Source organism: Juglans microcarpa x Juglans regia, chromosome 7D (assembly GCF_004785595.1).
Source record: "Juglans microcarpa x Juglans regia isolate MS1-56 chromosome 7D, Jm3101_v1.0, whole genome shotgun sequence".
NCBI classification, from domain to species: domain Eukaryota; kingdom Viridiplantae; phylum Streptophyta; class Magnoliopsida; order Fagales; family Juglandaceae; genus Juglans; species Juglans microcarpa x Juglans regia.
This window is the reverse complement of record NC_054606.1, coordinates 21,411,345-21,433,869: the sequence shown is the minus strand read 5'-3', so window position 1 is coordinate 21,433,869 and position 22,525 is coordinate 21,411,345. Positions and strand designations below refer to the sequence as shown.

General features: G+C 35.2%; 1 protein-coding gene across 1 annotated transcript; it reads right to left on the bottom strand.

Moving 5' to 3' along the window:
* Positions 1-20,158: 20,158 nt before the first annotated feature.
* LOC121239579 (RING-H2 finger protein ATL57-like) lies at positions 20,159-21,210 on the bottom strand. The gene has a single exon (XM_041136847.1). The coding sequence runs from the start codon at positions 20,950-20,952 to the stop codon at positions 20,332-20,334; it is 621 nt and encodes a 206-aa protein (XP_040992781.1). The 5' UTR covers positions 20,953-21,210; the 3' UTR covers positions 20,159-20,331.
* Positions 21,211-22,525: the final 1,315 nt, after the last annotated feature.

The window sequence follows — 22,525 nt, the reverse complement described above, 5'->3', positions numbered from 1 at the left end:
ACCTGACCCACGATTTTGCAATGAAAATGATGGTGATTGTGGTGCTCCTCCATATAAAAAAATGGAGAAATAAATCCAAAATTAAATAAGAGAAAACACGCGAATTTACGTGGTTTGAGATTAAGACTTATGTTTACTAATCTTGTAGAGATGAAATTCAATATGTATGAAGTTTGTACAACTAAAAGCTGCTTTCATGTCCATTGTCCATCCTCTACTTGCTTGCACCTTGTTACCGTCATGAGCATTTGAGAAAATTAAGGGGGAAAGTAGGAAGGAGATCAAGAAGAATGTATCGGTGCTCGGGTCCCAAAGAAGTCTCTTCTCTTTTCTGTGTTGGAAGATACAAGTCAAGTTACAAGTCGTTATACAGAGGCTTCATTAGTTTCTCATATTACAGCTACAAGTCATTGTAGATAGTGGTTGTTGTTTGGTTATGATATTCTTTCATTTATTGCATTCTTTTATATTCTCCAGCTAGCAATAGGATAGAGGGGAATTCTGTTAGTTAGTTAGTCTCATTTTCTGTATATATCAGCTTTTGGTATCTTGTCGAGAGGAATACGAAGATTTCCTTCTCCATCGACTCTGCTCTCTCTATTCCTGCAACACTGTTTTTCTTTTTTCTTGTTTTCTTACATGGTATTACAGCTTTTGAGAGCCATTTTTCATGGAGAACCCAAACACGGATACCCCACCGAATTTTCCCAATTCCCATTCACATTAACACAAACATCTTGTCCAGTTACTTGATTCTCAGTGACCCAGCAAATTCTTTTTGCTTAGATCATGGCGATAGCCCTCCATTACTCTTGTTTCTGATCTTCTCACTATAGAAAACTACGCAACTTGGTCTCGTGCTATGCGTTGTGCCCTTCATGCGAGAAATAAGCTGGGTTTCATCACTGGTTCACTTTTGAAGCTGACTGATCCAATGGATCCCTTACTTGAACTCTGGGAGTGTTGTAATGAAATGATTGTCTCCTAGATTCATAACTCCATTGTCTCTTCTATTAAATCGAGCGTCGTTTTTGTGGATGATGCCAGGGAGATAAGGATGGACCTTCACGACCGCTTCTCTAAATAGAATGGTCCAAGGATTTTTCGACTCAAGAAGGCATTGGTTGGATTTCTATAGGAACATGATTCAATGTGTGGCGCCCCCGACCCCCACGTATGGAAACTCAGGAATCGAGATGCCCAGATGATGACAACACGTATCACGCATCCCAACAATAAGTGCTCAAGTATGTGCAACATGCAAAACGTGTACAAAAAAAGTCGCAGTGGTTAATTAAAAGTTAGTTAACTAAGTACTAGAATTTTTAAATACAGATATCCAAAATAAATTGACTTTAAAAAAGTTATACAATTATCCAATATAAATATAATACAAACCAAATACATAGCCAAAATGTGGGAGACAAATCTCGATACACAAGCAAGTGATCCCAAATCACTCATCTGGCGTTGTCCTCATCTGTATCAAAATCTGCAATACCATAAAATGATATCACATGTAAGTAATAATCCAAACAACCCATGTGATAAAAATGCATTAATGCATCCAACAAATATGTGTGCATATGACGAAATATGAATGTGACCCAAAACCCTCATTTTTTTCGAAAATGATTATTTTCCAACGCATGCCAAAAACCCCATTTGGCCCAAAACATGCGATGAATAATAGCCACCATTTTTCCAGAAAACGGCCCAAATATAAACCAACCATTTTCTAGGAAAATGGTGCTCGTAACCATCAAATCATAAACCGACAACATAATCATTTATCGGACACTGTAGGTGGGAGTCACAGGTGGTACTCTACCACCATCTCTGCTTACCCTCATCCCTACCACATGCACTGTAGGTGGGAATCACAGACGAGACTATACCACTATCCCTACTTACCACCATCCCTACTGCGTGCAATGTAAGCGAGAATCACAAGCGGGACTATACCACCATCCCTGCTTACCACCATCCCTACAGTTCCTGTTCACACAAGAGGTACCTATCAGAGCACTGTAGGCGGGAATTACAGGTGAGACTCTACCACCATCCCTGCTTACCACCTTCCCTATCGCATGCACCGTAGGCAAGAATCACATGCGGGACTATACCACCATCCATGCTTACCACCATCCTTACCATGTGCATCATAGTCGGGAATCACAGGCAGGACTATACGACCATCTCTGCTCATCACCATCCCTACAGTCTCTTTTCCTTTCTCTCAAACCGATCAATCCAATCATTTCAAACATACTCAAAATCATCTCTCACATGGAAACTCAATTTTTCAAATATACACATGAACATGTTGCAATTATGCAAAAACTCAGTTCTCAATTATAAACATGAACATGCGTGCAAATATGCAATGTACATAACACGACACAAATATCCAACAACCAACAAGTCCCCACATAAACCCAATCACACAACAATTCCATCCTCCAATCCAACTAATCCCCTTACTCCTCAGGCTCAGTCCGGCACAACCAACCATTTTATAATAAATATGAGTTAGTGCAAAAATATATTTAAATCTCAAAAGTTCTTTAGAAACATACTTACAGTGTTATCATATACTTTTCGAAGGATCATGGAGATGCTAGAAGTGGTAGCACAGTAACGAAACAGTGTATTTTGGACAATGGTCGTAGATCTCAAAATGCTAGATTTTGAACGGAGATAAATGAAGACTTGAGATTACTAGGGAAGGGCTTAGAAGTGTTGGTAAAACTAATGGTGGCGATAGTTGGCTGTGGGTGGCGGCGTGGGTGGCGGTTGGAAGCCAAAATACCCAAATCGGAAAATGAATTAGAGGGGCTTCAAGGGTGGCAGATCAGGGCTGAGGATGGGTGGGTTAAGTAGCTGGGAGGCCACCATTGTTGTGGTGAAAATATGGTGGCCAATGGTGGCATAACGGTGGTGCTAGAGACAAAGGGTGTCGCGGCTTGGAGCTGCGCGTAGGGGCTAACGACGTCGAGGGAGGAGCTAAAAACAGAGGGGGGTGGTCGCCGGCCGATGGGGAAGAGGTTGGGAGGGGCGGTGACCGCAATGGACCGTGCACAACGGTGTTGTGGGCTAAAGGGAAAACGAACAGAAAGAGAGGGGAGGGGTGTTGCGCGTGGGAGGAAAAAGCAGGGGAAAAAGAAAGAGAAAAAGAAAGAGATGAAGGAAAGAAAAGAGGGAAAAAGAAAAAATGAGGGAAAGAAATGAGATCCAATTCTCATAACTTAGGTCACAAAATTGATCCAACGAAAATAATTTTAAAACAACAAGTTAAATAAAATAATTTAAACGTAGTGACTAAATAAAACTAAAATAATTAAATCCAACAATAAATTAATTTAAAATAAAGAGCAATTTAAATAATGAACAATCATTAATAACAAGAAAACACATTGAATTAACAATAAAAAAATCTTAAAATAATACAATGTAAATCATCTAAAAATTTAAAACAAGAAAGCTCATAATCTTAATAATTACTTAGTCAAAATACACGTAAATACGAGGTATCACACAGTGAGTGTTTATTATGGTAAGTTGAAGACCCTTTGGGATGAACTTTTTATATACGATCCTATACCTATTTGCAATTGTGGCACTATGAAAATATTATTGGACCGATACCAGCGGGATTGTGTACTCTAGTTTTTGATGGGTCCGCATGATTCTTCCATTTTCGTGATCAAATTATGTTGCTGGATCCTTTACCCCCTGTTACAAAGGTTTTCTCCCTTGTCCAACAACAAGAACGACACCATCAAATGACCTCCATTGTTCCTTCTTCTGAATCCATGGCACTGGCCATTAAAAAGCCTTAACCCTGCTTTAAAATTTTCTCCTAAGCCTAACTGTCCCTTAAAAAAAGACAGCCCATATTGCAGTCATTGCAAGATTTAAGGCCATTTTTTGGAGAATTGTTTTAGACTCAGCAATGTTGAAGCCCCTGTTTTCTCCCATTGTCACTTCACTGGCCATAGAATAGAGAGGTGCTATAAGTTGCATGGTTACCCGGCAGACCACAAGTTTCACTCCAAGCCATAGAATTCTGGAGTTCTTGCTAATCAGGCTAGTCTCTCTATTGCTTTTGAATCAGAGGGTGTTAGCTATGATGAAAGGGTTGGTTTGACCAAGCTTTAGTACCAGCAACTTATGACTTTGCTTCAACCTAAGGATCCTTCCATCGCAACTACTGTTCTTCACTCGAGCATCCAACCTCAAGCTTCTATCCTTCCAACTTCTTGTTCTAATATGTCTGGTATATCTATTTGCTTATCCACACACACACACATAGCTCACTTGATAACTCACTTTCAAATTGGATACTAGACATGGGTGCCACAGACCATATGGTCTGCACTTCACTTTTTACTTCAATCACCTCTCCTGTTTCTAATTCAGTCAAACTTCCAAATGGAGGCTTAGCTTCTGTCACTCATATTGGTACCATTCATTTAACTAGTACTATTATTTTGAAATATGTTCTTTGCGTTCCTTCCTTCTCTTTTAAGTTGATTTCAACAAAGAAATTGGCTACATCTCTCATTTGTTGATTGCTTTTCTTCTCCAATTGTTGTTTTATTCAGGACCTACATTCTTGGATAACGATTGGGAAGAGTGAGCTAAGGAATGGTCTGTACCATCTGATATGCACATACGTCTCTCCTTCAGCGCTAGCCAATTCTCTCTCAGCTTACTCTCACAAAGACATTACAAATTTTACTATTTCTCCTTCTGTTACAAATAATGTTGTTGTTTCTGACCTTTGGCATGTCGCCTTGGTCATTTATCTTTTCCTAGGTTGAAATTGATTTTTGATCCTATTGGAAAGAACCATATTTCATCAATTAATGACTAGCCTTGCAGTATTTGTCTATTGGCAAAATTCCATCGCCTTCCTTTCCCTAATAGATGTCATGTTTCTTCTAGAATTTTTGAAATCATACAATGTGATCTTTTGGGCCCTTGTTCCACAGTTGCACATGATGGTTCCGAGTATTTTTTTTTTACTATAGTTAATGATTTTTCACGCACTACTTGGCTATATTTACTTGAGAACAAAGTTGAAACCAAAAAATGCATTGAGTCATTTTATAACCTAGTTGAAACACAATTTGGAGTCAAAGTTCAAATCTTAAGAAGTGACCTGTACTCAGCTGCGTTGAAACCCCTCAACAAATTGGTATTGTTGAGAGAAAACACCAGCATTTGCTTAATGTGGCTTGTGCCCTTAGATTTCAAGATGGTTTGTCTTTGGAATGCTGGAATGAAAGTGTTTTGACAGCAACCTACATTATTAACAGAATTCCAACTCCAATCTTAGACAATAAAACTCCATATGAGCTTCTTTTTAACACAAAACTTGCTTATGCTCATATGCTCGTTTTTGGTTTTTTGTGTTTTGCAACAACACTTTTAAATTGTAGGAAGAAATTTGATTCTAGACGTCACAGGTGTGTCTTTCTTGGTTATCCTTTTGGAACCAAGGGCTATAAACTTAAACTTTTAGATGTTCACAGCAACACCATTTTTGTTTGCAAGAGGTGTTGTGTTTTACGAGTCCATTTTCCTTTTCAAGCAACTACCAATGTTTTGAATACCGTACCGGATGTCGTACTGGTCAAGGCACTGGAATGAAATATTTCAGTACCGGTACCATTTCGTATACCGTTTCGAGATAGTCGATATATGAATAAATTATATATATAAATATATGTATATAAATTATATTTCAAAATAATAGTCTATATATGAATAAATTATATATAAATATATATATATAAATTATAAATAGCCTAGTCTGAATTGGGGATAAAAAATGAGCTTGTAGTGTGAAAAAAAAATTAAGACCGAAATATCGGCCGGTACAGGCCGAAATATTGGCCGGTACGGCCGAAATTTGGGCCAGTACGAAATATATATAGTACCTGTACTGACTGGTACGGTACGATATTAATAACAGTGGCAACTACTCTTCCTCCATCCTCCATTTCAATGGACTCATCCTCACCTATTTTCTCTCATTCTCTACTTGATAATTGTGATTTTCAACTGATTTCTACTACTCATTTGATTTCTCCTTCTCATTCCACCCCTGCCAGTTCAGTACCTTCACCTGACAGCACATCATCTTCTTCATTTTCACCTGAGACTTAACCTGATACTGCTGCTAACCAAACTCCCATCGCCCCTCTTTGAAGACCTACTACGATTAGAACAACCCTATAGTACTTACAAGACTTCCATTGTAAACAGGCCTTGCTTACAGCGCTTGACCAATCGATGTCCAAGGCTCCTCCTACTTCCACTGGTAAGGTTTTCTACTTGACTGATTGCTTATCTTATCAGAAATTTAATCCATCTTTTCAATTTTTTTCTTCTTCAATCTCTATTCAATCTGAGCCTAGCTTTTATCAGAAAGCAGGATTCTATTTGGTGCAAAGCTATGGAAGCTGAAATTACAGCATTGGAACAAAACCATACCTAGATAGTAACTAATTTACCTGAAGGGAAAGAAGCGATCGATTGTAAGTATGTTTATAAGGTGAAATTCAGATATGATCGTATTGTGGAAATGTTAAAAGCTTGGTTAGTGGCTAAGGGCTATACACAACAAGAGGGCATTGATTACATCGAGACTTTCTCTCCATTTGCAAAGGTTGTAACTGTGAGATGTTTACTTGTTGTTGCAGCAGTTAAAGTCTTTATATGAAGAAGCCACCCGGGTATAACAAGGGCAAAGCACATCAGGTCTGTAAGTTGCTTAAAAGTCTTTATGGGCTTAAACGAGCCTCCAGATAGTGGTACTCAAAATTTGCCTCCTCTCTCATTGAATTTGGCTTCATTCAATCCAAAGCTGACTATAGTTTATTTACTAAAGAAGAAGGGGAATCTTACATTGCCTTATTGGTCTATGTGGATGATATCTTAATTTCTAGCAATTCTCAAAAGTCCATTGATTCTCTTCGAACTTTTATGAATCACAAGTTCAAAATCAAAGATCTTGGATGCTTACATTATTTTCTGGACTTAGAAATTGCTAGATCTTCTAAAGGCATTCATATCTGTCAACAGAAGTATGACTTGGATATATTGGCAAATTCCAACATGCTTGGCTGCAAACCACTCAAGCTTCCTATGGATCAAAACTTCGAACTCAGCAAAGACGAAGGCACACTCCTTTCTGATCCAAGTGTATACCAAAGACTGATTGGTAGATTGTTGTATCTCACAATCACTCGATCAGACATTTGCTTTGCTGTTCAACAATTGAATCAATTCATGGATAACCCCACTTCCACTCACCTGGCAGCAGCATATAAAATTCTAAGGTACATCAAAACAGCCCTTGGTCAAGGAATTCTACGCTCATCTTCATCTTAATTGTAGCTTAAGGCGTATTGTGATTTAGATTGGGCATTTTGCCCAGATTCTCGTCGCTCCACTATAGGTTATTGTGTTTTTTTAGGCCATTCTCTGGTTTATTGGAAATCCAAGAAACAAACTGTTGTCTCACATTCCTCAACTGAAGTTGAGTACAGGTCCTTGACAGCCACCTGTTCAGAATTAACTTGTTATTCATCATCCACAAGCTACTCTTCTCTTTTGTGACAATCAGGCCACCCTTCACATTGCTGGTAACCCAATGTTTCATGAGAGAAAAAAATACATTGAACTCGATTGTCACTTAATTCGAGATAAAATCCAAGAAGGCAACACCACCATAACTCATGTTTCCTCTCAAACATAGTTGGCAGACACCTTTACTAAAGCTCTCCCTTCTTATCTTTTGTAGTCACACTTGTCCAATATGGGAATAGTCAACCTCTATTCTCCATCTTTCGGGGGGATGTTAGAAGCTACAGGCCAAGCTACAAGTCGTACTACAAAGGCTTCATCAGTTTCTCATATTACAAATACAAGTCGGTGTAGATAATGGTTGTTGTTTGGTTTTGATATTCTTTGATTTATTTCATTCTTTTATATTCTCCTACTGGTAATAGGATAGAGGGGAATTATGTTAGTTAGTTAGCCTCCTTTTCTGTATATATAAGCTTTTGGTATCTTGTAGAATTTCTTCATTCAAGAGGAATACGAAGATTTCCTTCTCCTTTGACTATGCTCTCTTTGTTCTTGCAACTAGGGATGTTAGCTGGTTGGTTCGGACCGGAGAAACCGATCGAACTAACCGGTTTGGTAAGGAATGGATCGGACCGAAATTGGTCTGGTTTGGTCTCGGTCCAAGAAATAGAGGACTGAAGTTGATCCGGTTCAGTGTCGGTTTAGGGGTTTCTCACTCGAGACCGGACCGAGTTAAAAAAAATATTATTTTATATATATCATTTATATAATAATCGTATAATTTATTACGTAATTTTTATCTAATTTATTATCATTGACTATATAAGATATTTTTTTATTAAGTTAGTTACATAATCTACATTAATAATTTACTTAATTTTAAGTTAGTATTTTAAATAATTTTTTTTATTATTTTATTTAAAAACAAAAGAATAAAAAAATAATTGGGCCGGACTGAACAAACTGACCGAACCGATAGCTGCCGGTCCGGTCCAGTCTAGTCCCTAGGGATGTTCGATCCGGTTTGGTCTGGAGAAAATGATGGACCAAAAATTTCGGTCATCACCCCCTGGATCGGACCGGACCGAATTGCACTCCTACTTGCAACACAGTTTTTCCTTTTTCTTGTTTTTAACATTTTGTTGTAGTCCCTCTCTTTCTTCTGTTGCCTTGAACTTAATTAGATTACAGATTGTCCAATTTATTTCCAGTGAAACCAAAATTATCGCAAAAGCAATTAATTTGTGACAAAAAATGCTCCATTGCAAAACGGTTCGATCGGCATAACATGGCCATGCAAGTTGCGACAAACTATTATTTATAAGTTCTTCCATTCAGCAGTCCTACACCACACACATGTTGAGGAAAAAAAAATAAAAAAAAATTAAAACAAGTATGTGGTGCAAGCTGATTGATGAATATAATTTTTCATTTTTATTCTTGATCATTTTGACTGTCGTATGTAATAACTTTTTTTTCTCTTCCAATGAGTTTAAATTGTTGTAAAATATATAAAAACTTTGTGTGTTACTTATCTACATTGGGTAAAACACGTAAATAAATAACGCACTTCAATGAAGAACTTGTGAGTTCTGCTAGCTAAATGAGAGATCTGTGTAAACGGATCTCAATATAGATATGAGTAATGCTACATATAAATCTCAAATAAATAAGTCTTGCATATGCTCTTTATTAAGAAGTAGATCCCATTAAAAAAGAATGATTTTTTTTTTTAAAAATGTGATTCACATTTTTACAAAGATTCGCACATAATTTATTTATTTTAAGATTTATACAAATCATTTTTATGTAAATATATATATGAGCCCATGATGGGCTTTATCCCCCGACAACGTGTATTCAATACGAGTTACGAGATATAAATCTGACATTTTGGACAAAAACTTTTAGAAATTACAAAAAAATAAAAACCTGAACGAACGAGAAACGTATATTAGAAAAAAGGCGACTATATATTGGACGGTGAATGTAAGGTTTTTTTTCCCTTTAGAGATTGCCTCAAGAAAGATGATAATTATACAGCTTTAAAAGATCTTTGTTGCATATTGTCAAGACAAAAAATGGCATTAGTGTGACAATCGATATACTTGTTTAGTTAACATTGCTCATCAACTTTTAGATTTTCCTTATAAAAAAAAAAAAAAGATAATCCAATGATGATAAAAATATCACATTTTAAATAGTGTAATGAAAGTGAGAGCAAAGTATGATATGTATTGCCTTTCTCAATTCATAAGCAATCACACATTTTTACTTACTTTCAATAAAGTTTATAGAAATAGAATGTGTAACAACCTAATCCTAAAATTAGGTCATAAAATAAGTTTTATGTATGTTCATATTATTATAAACATTCTATTATTGCTATTATTACACTATATTTATCATTTTATCAAATTTTATGTAATTAATATTTTGTTAATTTTAATTGGGATTATTAATATTACTGTTATTATTATTATTATTATTACTATTATTATTATTATTATTATTATTATTATTACTCCTACTTATTGGAAGTAGTGAAATACTTAACTTCCACGTTCTCGATTCCTCTCCTCTCATACTTACTTAATACTTATTATGTAATCGACAGAATTAAAATGAACATTTTTGTTTAAAACTCTCCCTCTTCTTTAGAAATCCTTCCAAAACTGCATCAGTTATTCTCATAGGCAAAATCTCCTCAAACCGCACCGAACTACAATCCCGTCACACCTAGACCACCATCAAGCCATAATACGCAGTAGCCATCACGGCAAACACAGTTCCTGCATCCATCTTTCCTCCACCTCAGGTTTCTCTTCCACTGCCATAGCACAACAACGACACAAAAAAATCGAGATCCTCACTATCACGTAGCACTTCCCCCATGCAAGTTGGTGTCTACACCAATCATGGAGGCCAACCCAAAACTGCTGCAACGTCCAATGGATGTAAAAGGAGCGCAGCAACAAAACTGTCACACATCTGCCATAGCCATTCTTAACAACACCTCTCTCAGCCACAAAAAGCACCAATCACCACCCTTACGACAACAACATAGTGCAAAACCAAGGCAGCACATCAATCGACAATCACGCAACCTACAGCCACAGTTACGTGAACTGCTCCCCACAGATGTGAAGCACGAAGCCGAGTTTAGCAAGCCCCACGTCGCACTTGGTCTAGCCTATGGACAGTTTAGGGCAAGAAGATGCCGTTCAACCACTATGAGCCTATAATTCTAAGGGGTGTGATCACCAAACAGTGTACCCTTTAGAATAACACCCTCCCCATGATGATGGGGGTGATGGTTGATAAAGTGTCAAGCGATACAACTTTTTGATTTAGTCAAAAGATTGTGTCACTTGTTAATAGTTGTGTCCTTTGTCAACCTTTGTATTACCAATGATTGTGCCATTTGCCAACCAGAATCTCATGGCCTAAAAATAGGGGTCATTGGTGCACAATGAAGGCACTTACTTTCTTTTTTCCATCACTAACTTGTGAAACAAATATCCTCATGAGAGTGTCACCATATTGTTGAGTTTCCATTCGATTTTTGTCCCTTTTTGTTCTTCATTTTTCTATAGTGGTATTAGAGTCTCGTCATGACAGAGGGGATATTTTCAAGCATTGAGAAGACGATCAATAGGCAAGTGTTTAGTTTGACAACCACACTTGAATATTATAATCATCCTCGGAGGCTTTCAAATCCAAGACAAAAAATCTCCCAAATTATAGTTGGTGGCCTGAAAATATTTAAAATCTTATAAGTTGTTATTATTTCGAAGAGACTTATTGGCACATTTTTAGACAAAGAAATAGTGCAATGTGCAACTTTTCTACACTCATTGTTACTGTTCTGGCTGGTCTCCTGAGCCCATCATCACTGCCGAAGTTCTTGGATGTCGGAAGCACGTTAGAATTTTCGACCCCAAGCATCATCTCACTTGACAAAAGTGAAGATAAAACTTTTACAGTGATTGGTTCCAGTCTGCTCAAGGAAGAAGAAAACTCTTCCTTTGGTCTAAAATTTTCAAACCAATCTTGGCTAAACGACCACCGTTTCGATCAACGGTCAAGAATTTTCAAACTAATCTTGGCTAAACGACATTGTCTTTCGACCAAGTGAGGAGGCAAACGAAATTGTCGTTTTGGACATTACTGAGAAAACAATTCCCATAGAGAATAATGCCGTTCGAGCAAGAAGCGAAATGACACCATTCCAAGAACGTTGGAAGTGGCCCGTAAGAAACAACACGATGTTGTTTCGGCCAAACTTAATGATATTGTTTCATCTGGAACGGGCTCACTCCAAATGGCTCGGATATGGGCCAGGCCTCCAATCCATTTTGCAAAAGCCCGTGGGCGCATAGAGAATTGGACTCAAGCCCAAGCTGTCAGCCCATAAGCCAACCTATTACTGCAAGCCGCGTGCCGAGCCAAACACACACCAAGCCGAAGACAGAATCGCTCATCAAGCCGTTGACCGAGGCACTGAAGACTGGTTTTCTTCTCCTAGAACCGATTTGACAATTTTTTCCGGTTCAGGCTAGATTTGGTGTTTTGGGCCGTTCTAGGTAATTTTAAGCCCGATTTGGTCCATACAAAAGCCGTCGTGATCCGAATTTCGTGTCAAGTCATTATAGAGCACCCAATGGTTGATATTACTCTAGAAATTCTTTGAAAAAGGAGAAACATCCATGAAAGTTTGTTGGAATATTCGATCAGGGTGTTACTTCCATTATTCTTCTTATTTAAAATATAATGGGAGAATTTTGAGGTTGTCACCTTGTATTTACTATTGAGCTTACAATAATTTTAATTTTTCACAGTTGAACTATTGTATTTAATTTATTTACAATAGAACACATTTATTATTTTGACATTCTTTTTGTTGTTAATTTTTAAGGTTTAATATTTATGGTATCGAAGAAAAGTATTGATCCCTTGGAGATAAAAAAACTGAATGGAAGAAATTTCTAGGCCTGTAAAAAGCATATAACGTTTTGTCTAACCCATGAAAAGACCTTATATATATTGACAACACCAAATTAGTCATCAGAAAGTGTAGAAAATAGGCTGAATGGAAGTAGCGTACGAAGCAAAGATAAATGGGAAGATCACAATGCCTGGGCAATAGTTTTAATTTTTCATTATATTAGTGATCATATCATTCCTCTCTTTGAAGACTATGAAACTGCTAAAAAGATAATGGATACAATTGAGACAAAGTATGGAAAGTCAGATATTTATATACAGTTATTATTGGATAAATATAACCGAACTTGTATGAAAGATAATGATGACATTGACGATCATGTACTTCAAATGGTGTTGATTGCAAAAGAATTATATGATTCTGGTTATCCTCTCACTAATAAAATGTAAGTTACAACTATACTAAATAGTTTTCCTTCATCTTAGGATCACATTGTTACTTTTTTAACACATAGTGGAAATGAAATAACAATGACATCACTTTCAGTACTTGAAGGAGAAATGTTGAAGATGAGGAATAGAGATAATGAATCATCAAATTTATTGATGGCCCAGGACAAGTGTTCTATACGGAACAAGATGAAGTCAAAACAATTTAAGAAAAAGAAATTGTTGAAAAAGAAATAAAGTAAACTATTTACTGAAAATTGTTTTAAGTGTGGGAAGAAGGGGCATTACAAATCGCAATGTTCTGATAAGGGAAAAACACAAGAAAACAAGACAATTGTGCTAACAATCTCAGAAGTAATGCTCGTGGAATCAGCATTAGATTCATGGTGGATTGATTCTGAAACAACAAGACATATATGCAGGAACATAGATTTGTTTCTCAAACTTGAAGAAAAACAAATAAGAGAGCACATATTATATATGGGCAGCAACACATATTGTGGGGCAAGGTACATGTAAATTTACAGTAAGTGGCTTCGTTATTTTACTTGGTGATGTACTATATGTATCTAGTATTCGTAAGAATTTAGTATCAGTGCCTGCACTAGATCAGAAAGGTTACACAGTTGAGTTTAAATCTGAAACTCTTGTAATAAGTAAGGGTAATGTATCAGTAAAAAGCATGAAAGATCCCGATATGTATGTACTGAATATTGATATTAATAAAGTATTTATGTTTTATTATTTGAATGTGTTCACTAATTTTGCATATTTATGGCATTTAAGATTAGGCATTTTAAATAAAAATAAAATTATTAAGATATATAAAAATGGATTAATACCACAAATAACTCAGATAATTTTAATATATGTGAACCATGTATCAAAGGAAAAATAAGTAGTAAATCTTTTTCCAACAGTTAGAATTCCATAGATTTGTTTGAAATTATACATTCTGATATTTGTAGACCTTTTAAAACTAAAACCCATATATGAATGGAGTACTCTATTACTTTCACTGACGACTATTCAAGATATGGGCATATCTACTTACTCAAACATAAATATGAGGCAATTGAAGAATTTTAAAAATATAAAGTAGAAATAGAAACCTAGTTGGGTAGGCCTATAAAAGGTTTAAATAGTGATAGATGATGTGAATTTGGAGTTTTGAATGATTTTTGTAAATTGAATAGTATAAGATACATTTATAATATGCCATATAAGCCTCAACAACATGACATTGCAGAAAGAAGAAATATAACTCTTTGGATATGACGAGATTGATGATGGCATATGCTGATCTACCAATACATTTTTGGGGTGAATCATTATCGAATGCGGCATATATACTAAATAGAGTTGAAACCAAAAGAAAACCTCTTACACCTTACGAGATATGGACGAGACATGAATCAGACGTAAGTAAACTCAAGGTGTGGGGTTGTAAGGTATAAATGCTTATCCTAAGGCCACTAAGGGATAAATTGAAAAGTAAAATCTGTGAATATAGGTTTATTGGTATGTAGAAAACAGAAGTGGTTAAAGATTTTAGAGAATACCTGCAGACGGGCCCATCTGCTCCTTTTTAATAAACAGCCCTCCTATAGTTGGTCGCCATGTATGCATTTTATTTTACTTAATCTGCATTTACCTACACTCGATGAGATCCCATATAGCCCTCCCATGCCTCACTTCTTCGTCTTCCACTCCATCCCATTCTCAAACGATCTCAAACCCCACACTCATCTTGGAGGTAACTCTAGCCCTCGACAGAACTCAAATCTTAACCCCACACTCATTCTGTCGACAACTTGACCCCCCAACGGAGCTCGACCCAGACGGTGGCATGGAGGGAGCTCGATTCCCAGAGAAAACTACAAGATCTCCACCCCTAAACCAAACTGATTTTCACTATTTTTCAAATTTACAAGTATTTTTTTGGTTTTTTTGATTTTGTAACACAACTTTCTTGTTTTCTCTGATCTTTCAAATTTATGCATACAACCTATAAATTGTTTGTTATGGAAAACTCCCCTTTCATAGTTTAAATAGAAAATTCTCAATACAAAATTCTTAATAAATGGTTGGGCGATGATGTGTTTGATAGCTTCTTTAGGTGTTAATATGCTGATTAGTTGTAAGTGTTAATGTAAACTGGTGAAAAAGAGAGAGGAGAAACTGCTTGGAAGCTTCAGAAAATGTGATGCACAAAAAGGGGTGGATGCTGGCAGCGGATGCTAGTGGTGGTGGTTTGCTTGGCTTTGGTTCTGGACGCATGCGGGCTTAAGATATAGTTCGAACATGAACTGAAGTGTTAAGGAGTGAAGTGTTTTGCAATTCTATCCCGTGCGCATGAGTCTTGCCTGATTATGGTGTGATTTCTGAGGTGGCACCCAACTATTGGAGGGTTGTTATTCCTTCTAAAACGGACGGACCACTTAGAAGCAGCTCTGAAGATTTTATCATTCCGATAAAGGATTGATAGGAAGTAGAGATGTTGTTTTCTTGAAAAATACAAACCTTATTACTCCAGTTAATAAGATAGATTTATTAAATGATCTAGAAAATCAACAGATCTCTACAAGGTCTGGCAATGAAAATTCTGATATTATTTAGATACAAAATAATAAAAATAAAAGAAAGCCAGATGAAAATCAATCTTCAGATATTGATGTTGGAGACAGTGGGAGTAAAAGAGCCAGATGACCATCGATATTATTTCAAGATTATTATGCTATAAATGCAAGTTTGGAAAATTTAGAAACTGATCGTGAAAATTTTTCTGAGGCAATCAATAGTATTATCATTTTGATAAAGGATTGATAGGAAGTAGATGTGTCGTTTTCTTGAAAAATACAAACCTTATTACTCCAGTTGATCAGATAGATTTATTAAATGATTTAGAGAATCAACAGATCTCCACAGGGTCTGGCAATGAAAATCCTGATATTTTTTAGATACAAAATAATAAAAATAAAAGAAAGTCAGATGAAAATCAATCTTCAGGTATTGATGTTGAAGATAATGGGAGTAAAAGAGCTAAATGATCATCGATATTATTTCAAGATCATTATACTCTAAATGCAAGTTTGGAAAATTTAGAAAATGATTGTGAAAATTTTTTTGAGGCAATTAATAGTATTAATTTAGATAAATGGCTTGAGGCCATGAAAAATGAAATATAATCGATAAATAAAAATAATTTTTGGGAGTTAACATATTTTTCAAAAGATAGAAAAGCTATTTGTTGTAGTCTGGAAATCTATACAACAAAGTTAGTGGCCAAAGTATATACCCAACAACCAGGTGTAGACTCTATAGATACATATTCGCCTGTAATGAAGTTCACATCTGTAAGATTATCATGTCTTTTGTTGGCAAGATGAATTTAGAATTACATCTGTTAGATGTAAAATCAAATTTTCTTAATGGTGAATTAAAAGATGATATTTTTATGATTCAATCAGAAAGATTACAAATTAAAGGACATGGAGAAAAAGTCTAGGAGTTGAAGAAGTCTTTGTATGGACTTAAACAATCTTCAAGACAGTGGCACTTGAAGTTTCACCAAGCAAATTTTAAAGATGGGATATGAAATGAGTCAATTAGATCATTGTGTATAAATACGGAAAAATGATAATAAATTAATATTAATATTATTATTATTATTATATGTTGATGATATATTACTAGCAAATAATTGTCTAGATATGATTAATGAAACAAAAGAATTCTTGAAATCTAAATTTGAAATTATAGACATGGGTGAAGCCGCCTATCTGAAATGACAAAAGCGTGTGCACGTAGAGGCTTGTCATGCTCTAACATCGATCTGCAAGAGTATGCAGATGAGAGTTGAGTAGTGAAAAGTTTATATTGGTACCAAGGTAAAATACTCAATTGGATCATCACCGTTTTATGTGATCAAGTGAGAGATGTAATTCTAAGGGGTGTGATCACCAAATAGTGTACCCCTTAGAATGACACCCTCTCCATAGTGATGGTTCCATAAAGGTGATAGTTGAGGAAGTGTTAAGAGGCACAACCTTTTGATTTAGTCAAAAGGTTGTGTCACTTGTTAAAAATTGTGTCCTTTGTCAACCATTGTATTACCAATAGTTGTACCCCTTGCCAACCAGTGTCTCATGAGCTATAAATAGGGGTCATTGGTGCACAATGAAGACACTTAACTCCCTTTGTCCATCACCAACTTTTGGGACAAATTCTCTCTTGGGAGTGTCACCATATTGTCAAGTTTCCATTCGATTTTCGTCCATTTTCGTTATTCATTTGTCTACAGAGCCAACCGACAACGACCTCTCTTCAGCGCCATGCCAACTCACACGCCGAGAACCAATGAAGGAGAGCCCATACATGTGAACCAGAGATACCCACCAACCACCTCGTAGGAAATCATTGGGACAGCTACAAAAACTGTCGCCGAAGGACTTTTGTCAACCCTGTGCTGCTCCGGTAAGCACATGACCGCCCTTCACTCCCTCTGTTCCTTTGCTTCTCGATAAATCACCACCGAACCAACCATCTCTTATTTAGTGCTCTTCTGTCGCACTCACTGTTGTAGATCATCTTGGTTCGGCCACCCAAATTTGTCATTACGAGTTGCTCTCATGGTGAGTCTAAGACTTTTATCGCACGACATTCCTTTGAATTGGAATTCTATTATTGTGGGTAAAGTTTGTTTTGCCTTCCAGAAGTGCACCCACATATTATACATTTTGAGATATGCTATACGTCAGCTACAATTCATCGCTCACCCCACACATGCTGTAGCTTTTTTTTTTTTTTTTTTTTTTTTTTTTTAATTTTTTAATGTCAAACACATCACTCTAATTTCAGTCTCTCTCTCCTCAAGCTCTTTCACTCTTTTTGACCTCTCTCTCTCTCTCATTCATTAAGCTCTATCTCTTCGACCTTTCTCTCTCCTCAATGTCTCTCTCTCATCCTCTTTCTCTCTCTCTCTCTCTCTTCTCAAGTTCTTTCTCACCGAACCCCACCCCTCTCTCTCCTCAAGTTCTCTCTCTCATTGAGTTCTCTCTCACCAAGTTCTCTCTCTCCTAAAGGGAGGGGAGATGAAGCACGGGGAAATACTGAGAAGGGAAATACAAAGATGAAGTACGAGGAGATGAGCCAGAATGGAGATGAACCCAGTTCACAAGTAGGGTATGGGGTATGGGGTTTGGCACAGTGACTGATGAGAAGATGCCCTTAAAATCCTTTGTCGGGTAGCATTTGTAAAGCATCTTGAAGAAATTATTTTTAAGTATAATAACATTACTACCCCAAGTTTATATTTATAAGTCAATAAGCTTTTTCACGTTTATTTGAAATTGAGCTTGGTTTTATTTGAGTTGTTTTACGGGAGTCACGTTTAGTCAGGAACTTGTAATGATTTTATATAGAGAGTATTTAAAAGATCTAAAATTTTGTTATTAAGTATTAATTTTTACAACTAGATTTTAGTAGTAAATAATAAGAACTTAATTATATTTTTTAACATTTTAAATCGGATTAAGTCTATTTTCAAAAAGGGGTTTTTGCTATTGTTTAATAGATTTAAATAAAACACGATTTCCTACTAAATTATAATACGTTATTAGTATTAAATTTTTTTTAGATTATAACAATACTTTAACCAAGATTTCAATTTTAATATGAGTAAATTTAATTATCGAAATGAATTTATGCTGTTTATTTTGTCATATTTGATAAAATTATTCTATTATATTTATAATTAAAAAAATAAGAAATATCTTAAGAATATAAAAAATATATTAATATTTATTATATTTCTTGTAATATTGAATAAGTATATTAATCATAAGAAAATTTAAAACTATTTTATGAATTAAGATTTTCGCAAATTATTTTAACAGATTTTATAAAGCTTAATTACTTTTACTAAGTTATAATTTGAAAGTGAAGATATGTTAAGGAATAATTATATGATATTAGTATATAATAGAATAATTATTAAATCATTTTTCTTATTATTTACTTAATTATTAAATAGAAGGTCACGACAATTTTTTTGTTTTTCGAAAAGTTTTAATTTTTAGCAATTTGTATAGGTAACGAGTTATAGAGTAAGATTCAGGAAGTAATGCAACGAGGTAAGTAACTTGATTATAAATTAGGATTAGCACATGTTAGTTAGTATAGATAGCTTATTATTAAATCCGTTCATTGATAGCCACTTTTTATGTACAATGTATGTCATGATTTATGCAAACATGTCATTCATAATAATCCATGATCATATTATTTCCGCATCAAGTTTAATTCAACACTTATAATTATGTACGTATTATGTATGTCATGCATCTCACATTGCATAAAACATGTAATTAGCTTTTTTTTTATGTTCAAGTGTAAGACAAGATCAGATTAATTAATAAGATGATCATTCAGATGCATGGTACCAATGTGATTCATGGGTGGATGTGCAAGTTACGGACTCAAGCATAATCAACCTTAGTATGCTAGAATACTACTCAGTGACTTCCCTTCCGACTGCGGGATGTGGGATTGGTGCACAATCTTGCACACAAAATTAAGTGTGTTAGCTAATCAGATAAATCATATCAGTAAGATAATTTAGATAAGTCAAAACAAATCATGCATAACATCAGCATGAATATGAATATTCATGTTTTTAAGTTCTAAGCATGAGAAACTTTATGAAAAATTGTATGTATATTATGTTTACGTTATGACAAGTTTCTTACTGAGTTTTCGACTCATTTTAGTTTTATTTCATATTTGGTGAGAATGATTATGAGTACGAGCAGTCGGGTTAGACTTAGATGGAGCAATTGATTTAGTTCCAGGTTTCTTGGAATCAATTATCTTTTTTACAAACAATTTATTTAGTTTTTTATTTAATAGTATTGGAAACATGTTTTATTAAGTAATTTCTTTTTTGAAATAATTTTTTATTTTATTAAATTATGCAAGTCTCTTACCTGTTTATTTTTATGAAAATGCGTGATTTTCCCAGCCTGGAATAGATGTTATAGAATGATTTCTTGCTATATATTTGTCTTGTGTTCATATAATAATAGCATTGAAAAACCTAATATATGTCTATATAATATATTCTACTACAAGTTAATCTATCAGGCTATGAGCGTGTCAATTTGCTAATAAAAAAGCATGTAATTTCTTTTACAATCTACACGTACAAAAATGTTAAAAAGATAATTACAAATTTTACTATAAATATACACGTGTTAATTTGTAATTCCCTCTCCTGTACCATTCAAGCAGCGCCTCATGTATGTTATCCTCCTCAAACAATAACCTATGTGATTAAGCCACCGCCCCAACCTCTATACACGTGTCTTGATTCCCTACCGTATATCTTCCACCGTTCTCTTCATCAAATAGACGGGTGGCACGGCAGACCGGGCACGTCACGTGGGAATACAGCCACGTGTCAATGCAGTGGGGATGAAACACGTGCTTACAAAACGGTATCACCTTGACGGTCTCCTCCCCTTGGAATTCGCCGAGGCAAATCGCGCAGTCCATGGTCTCGTAGTACTTCTCAATAATCCCGCCGTGAGGGTACACCGGCAGAGCCTGAAGCTTCGCCGGGTCCAATCCCGAACGCCGGTATGACCAACTTCGAAGTTCCAACGTCGGAAAAGACGACGTTCTATACGGGCTCCGTCGGCCTCGGCGACGGGAAAACTCGGCGGCAGGATTGTCAGAGAAGCAGCGAATGCAGATTGACAAGAAGCCGAGGAAGAAAACTGAAATGGTAAGGACGGCGAGCACTGCGAGAACAATAGAGGACTTGTACGGTCCGCTGCTAGCAGCCTCCACCAACGGCCAGGGTGGCCTGGGCGGAGGTGATGGAGTCGTTGCAGTATCGGGTTCGACTGAAGTGAGCGACAAGCTGAGTAGTTTGCGGATGTGGGGTTTCATTTCTCTTCTAATTAATAAAGTAATATACTTCACGATCGAGAAAGTCGAGTACTACAGTACTACTGTTTTCGGAACGGTTTATTGTATGCAAGCTGGGAGAGATCATGAGACTGTACGTGAACAAGGTTTTAAAATGAAAGGTTGTGTATGGGGTTTTGGAATTATCTATATGCAGGGTTTTTGGAAAAGGTGAGAGGAAAAGAGGTGGGGGCTTATCCAGTTGAGTGAATATAGAGTTACGTTGTTTACGCGTCTTTTTTGTCTCGGAGAAGGATCAATGGTGGTTAGGATTTAGAAATGAAATGAGATATTCAGGAATATTTTGTTTTTAAAGATGAGATGAGATGAGATAAGATTAAAATTAAAAAATTAAATAAAATATTATTAAAATATATTTTTTAATATTATTTTTATTTTGAGATTTGAAAAAATTGAATTGTTTATTTTATTTTGTGTAGAGATTTGAAAAAATTTTAATAATGAAATAAGATGAGATGAAATGTTTCTTGAAAACAAACGAGGCCTTAGATAAAAGATAAAGATTTTTTTAATATTATTATTATTTAGCGATTTAAAAATGTTAAATTATTTATTATATTTTATATAAAAATTTTAAAAAAATTAAAATAATAAGATGATATGAGATGACATATTTTTTGAATTCAAGCGTACGAAAACTAAGCGTCAACAATCAACCTTGTTTGAATAAATTTTTAGCAAGTATTTTATAAAAAAAAAAAAGAGTTCCCATACTTTTTGTAATAGAGTCTATTTATTTTTTATAAAGAGTTTGCGGGAATTAATTCCAACAATTATAATATCATACTTGTAGATAATATAATTTCTCTTGAACTATATAGAATTAATTCCAACAATTATATATGTGGAAATTTCTTTGATGCAATTATTCCCTTATTTTTCAGAAAAATACATAATAATTACAACCCTTTTTTGGTGTTGTCATACTTTCTTTGCGAATTAATTGTGATCTTAATTAGATTCATTGTAATTTATTTAATTTTTCAACAAAGCCATTCAAGTATTGAAACATTTTAAGTAATTTTTTTTAGGAGCTTTATAAATATATACTTGTGTGGCTATATATTAATTTTTTTTTTTGTAAGTAATGAATTTTACTATTATTTTTTCTTATCAAATTTTATCTCATGCTTAATCAAAATCATTGTGTGCGTATGAGAAATATTGGTAAATTATTTGAGCACATATATAAGTTACTACCATTTAATTGTCAAATTAACTATCATTTAATTAAGTAATTAACATACAAAATCATCTAGAATGTACTTACCACATCGTTAAGAAATATGATTATAGGTGATAATAATTAGAACAAAAATAACATTATTTGTTAGCATAACATCCTAATCATGATTAGGGCTGAGCCCCGCCATTATGGTCATACGTACTCTGCTTAAGCCATAATTTGCTGTGTAGCCGAGCAACATTATTCCAGAAGGTGGTGCATGTAATTGTACGCATTGCATGGAATTTTATAAATTTCTAAAATATATATTATAAAATTTTAAAAACAATATTTACTGTTGCACCCTCT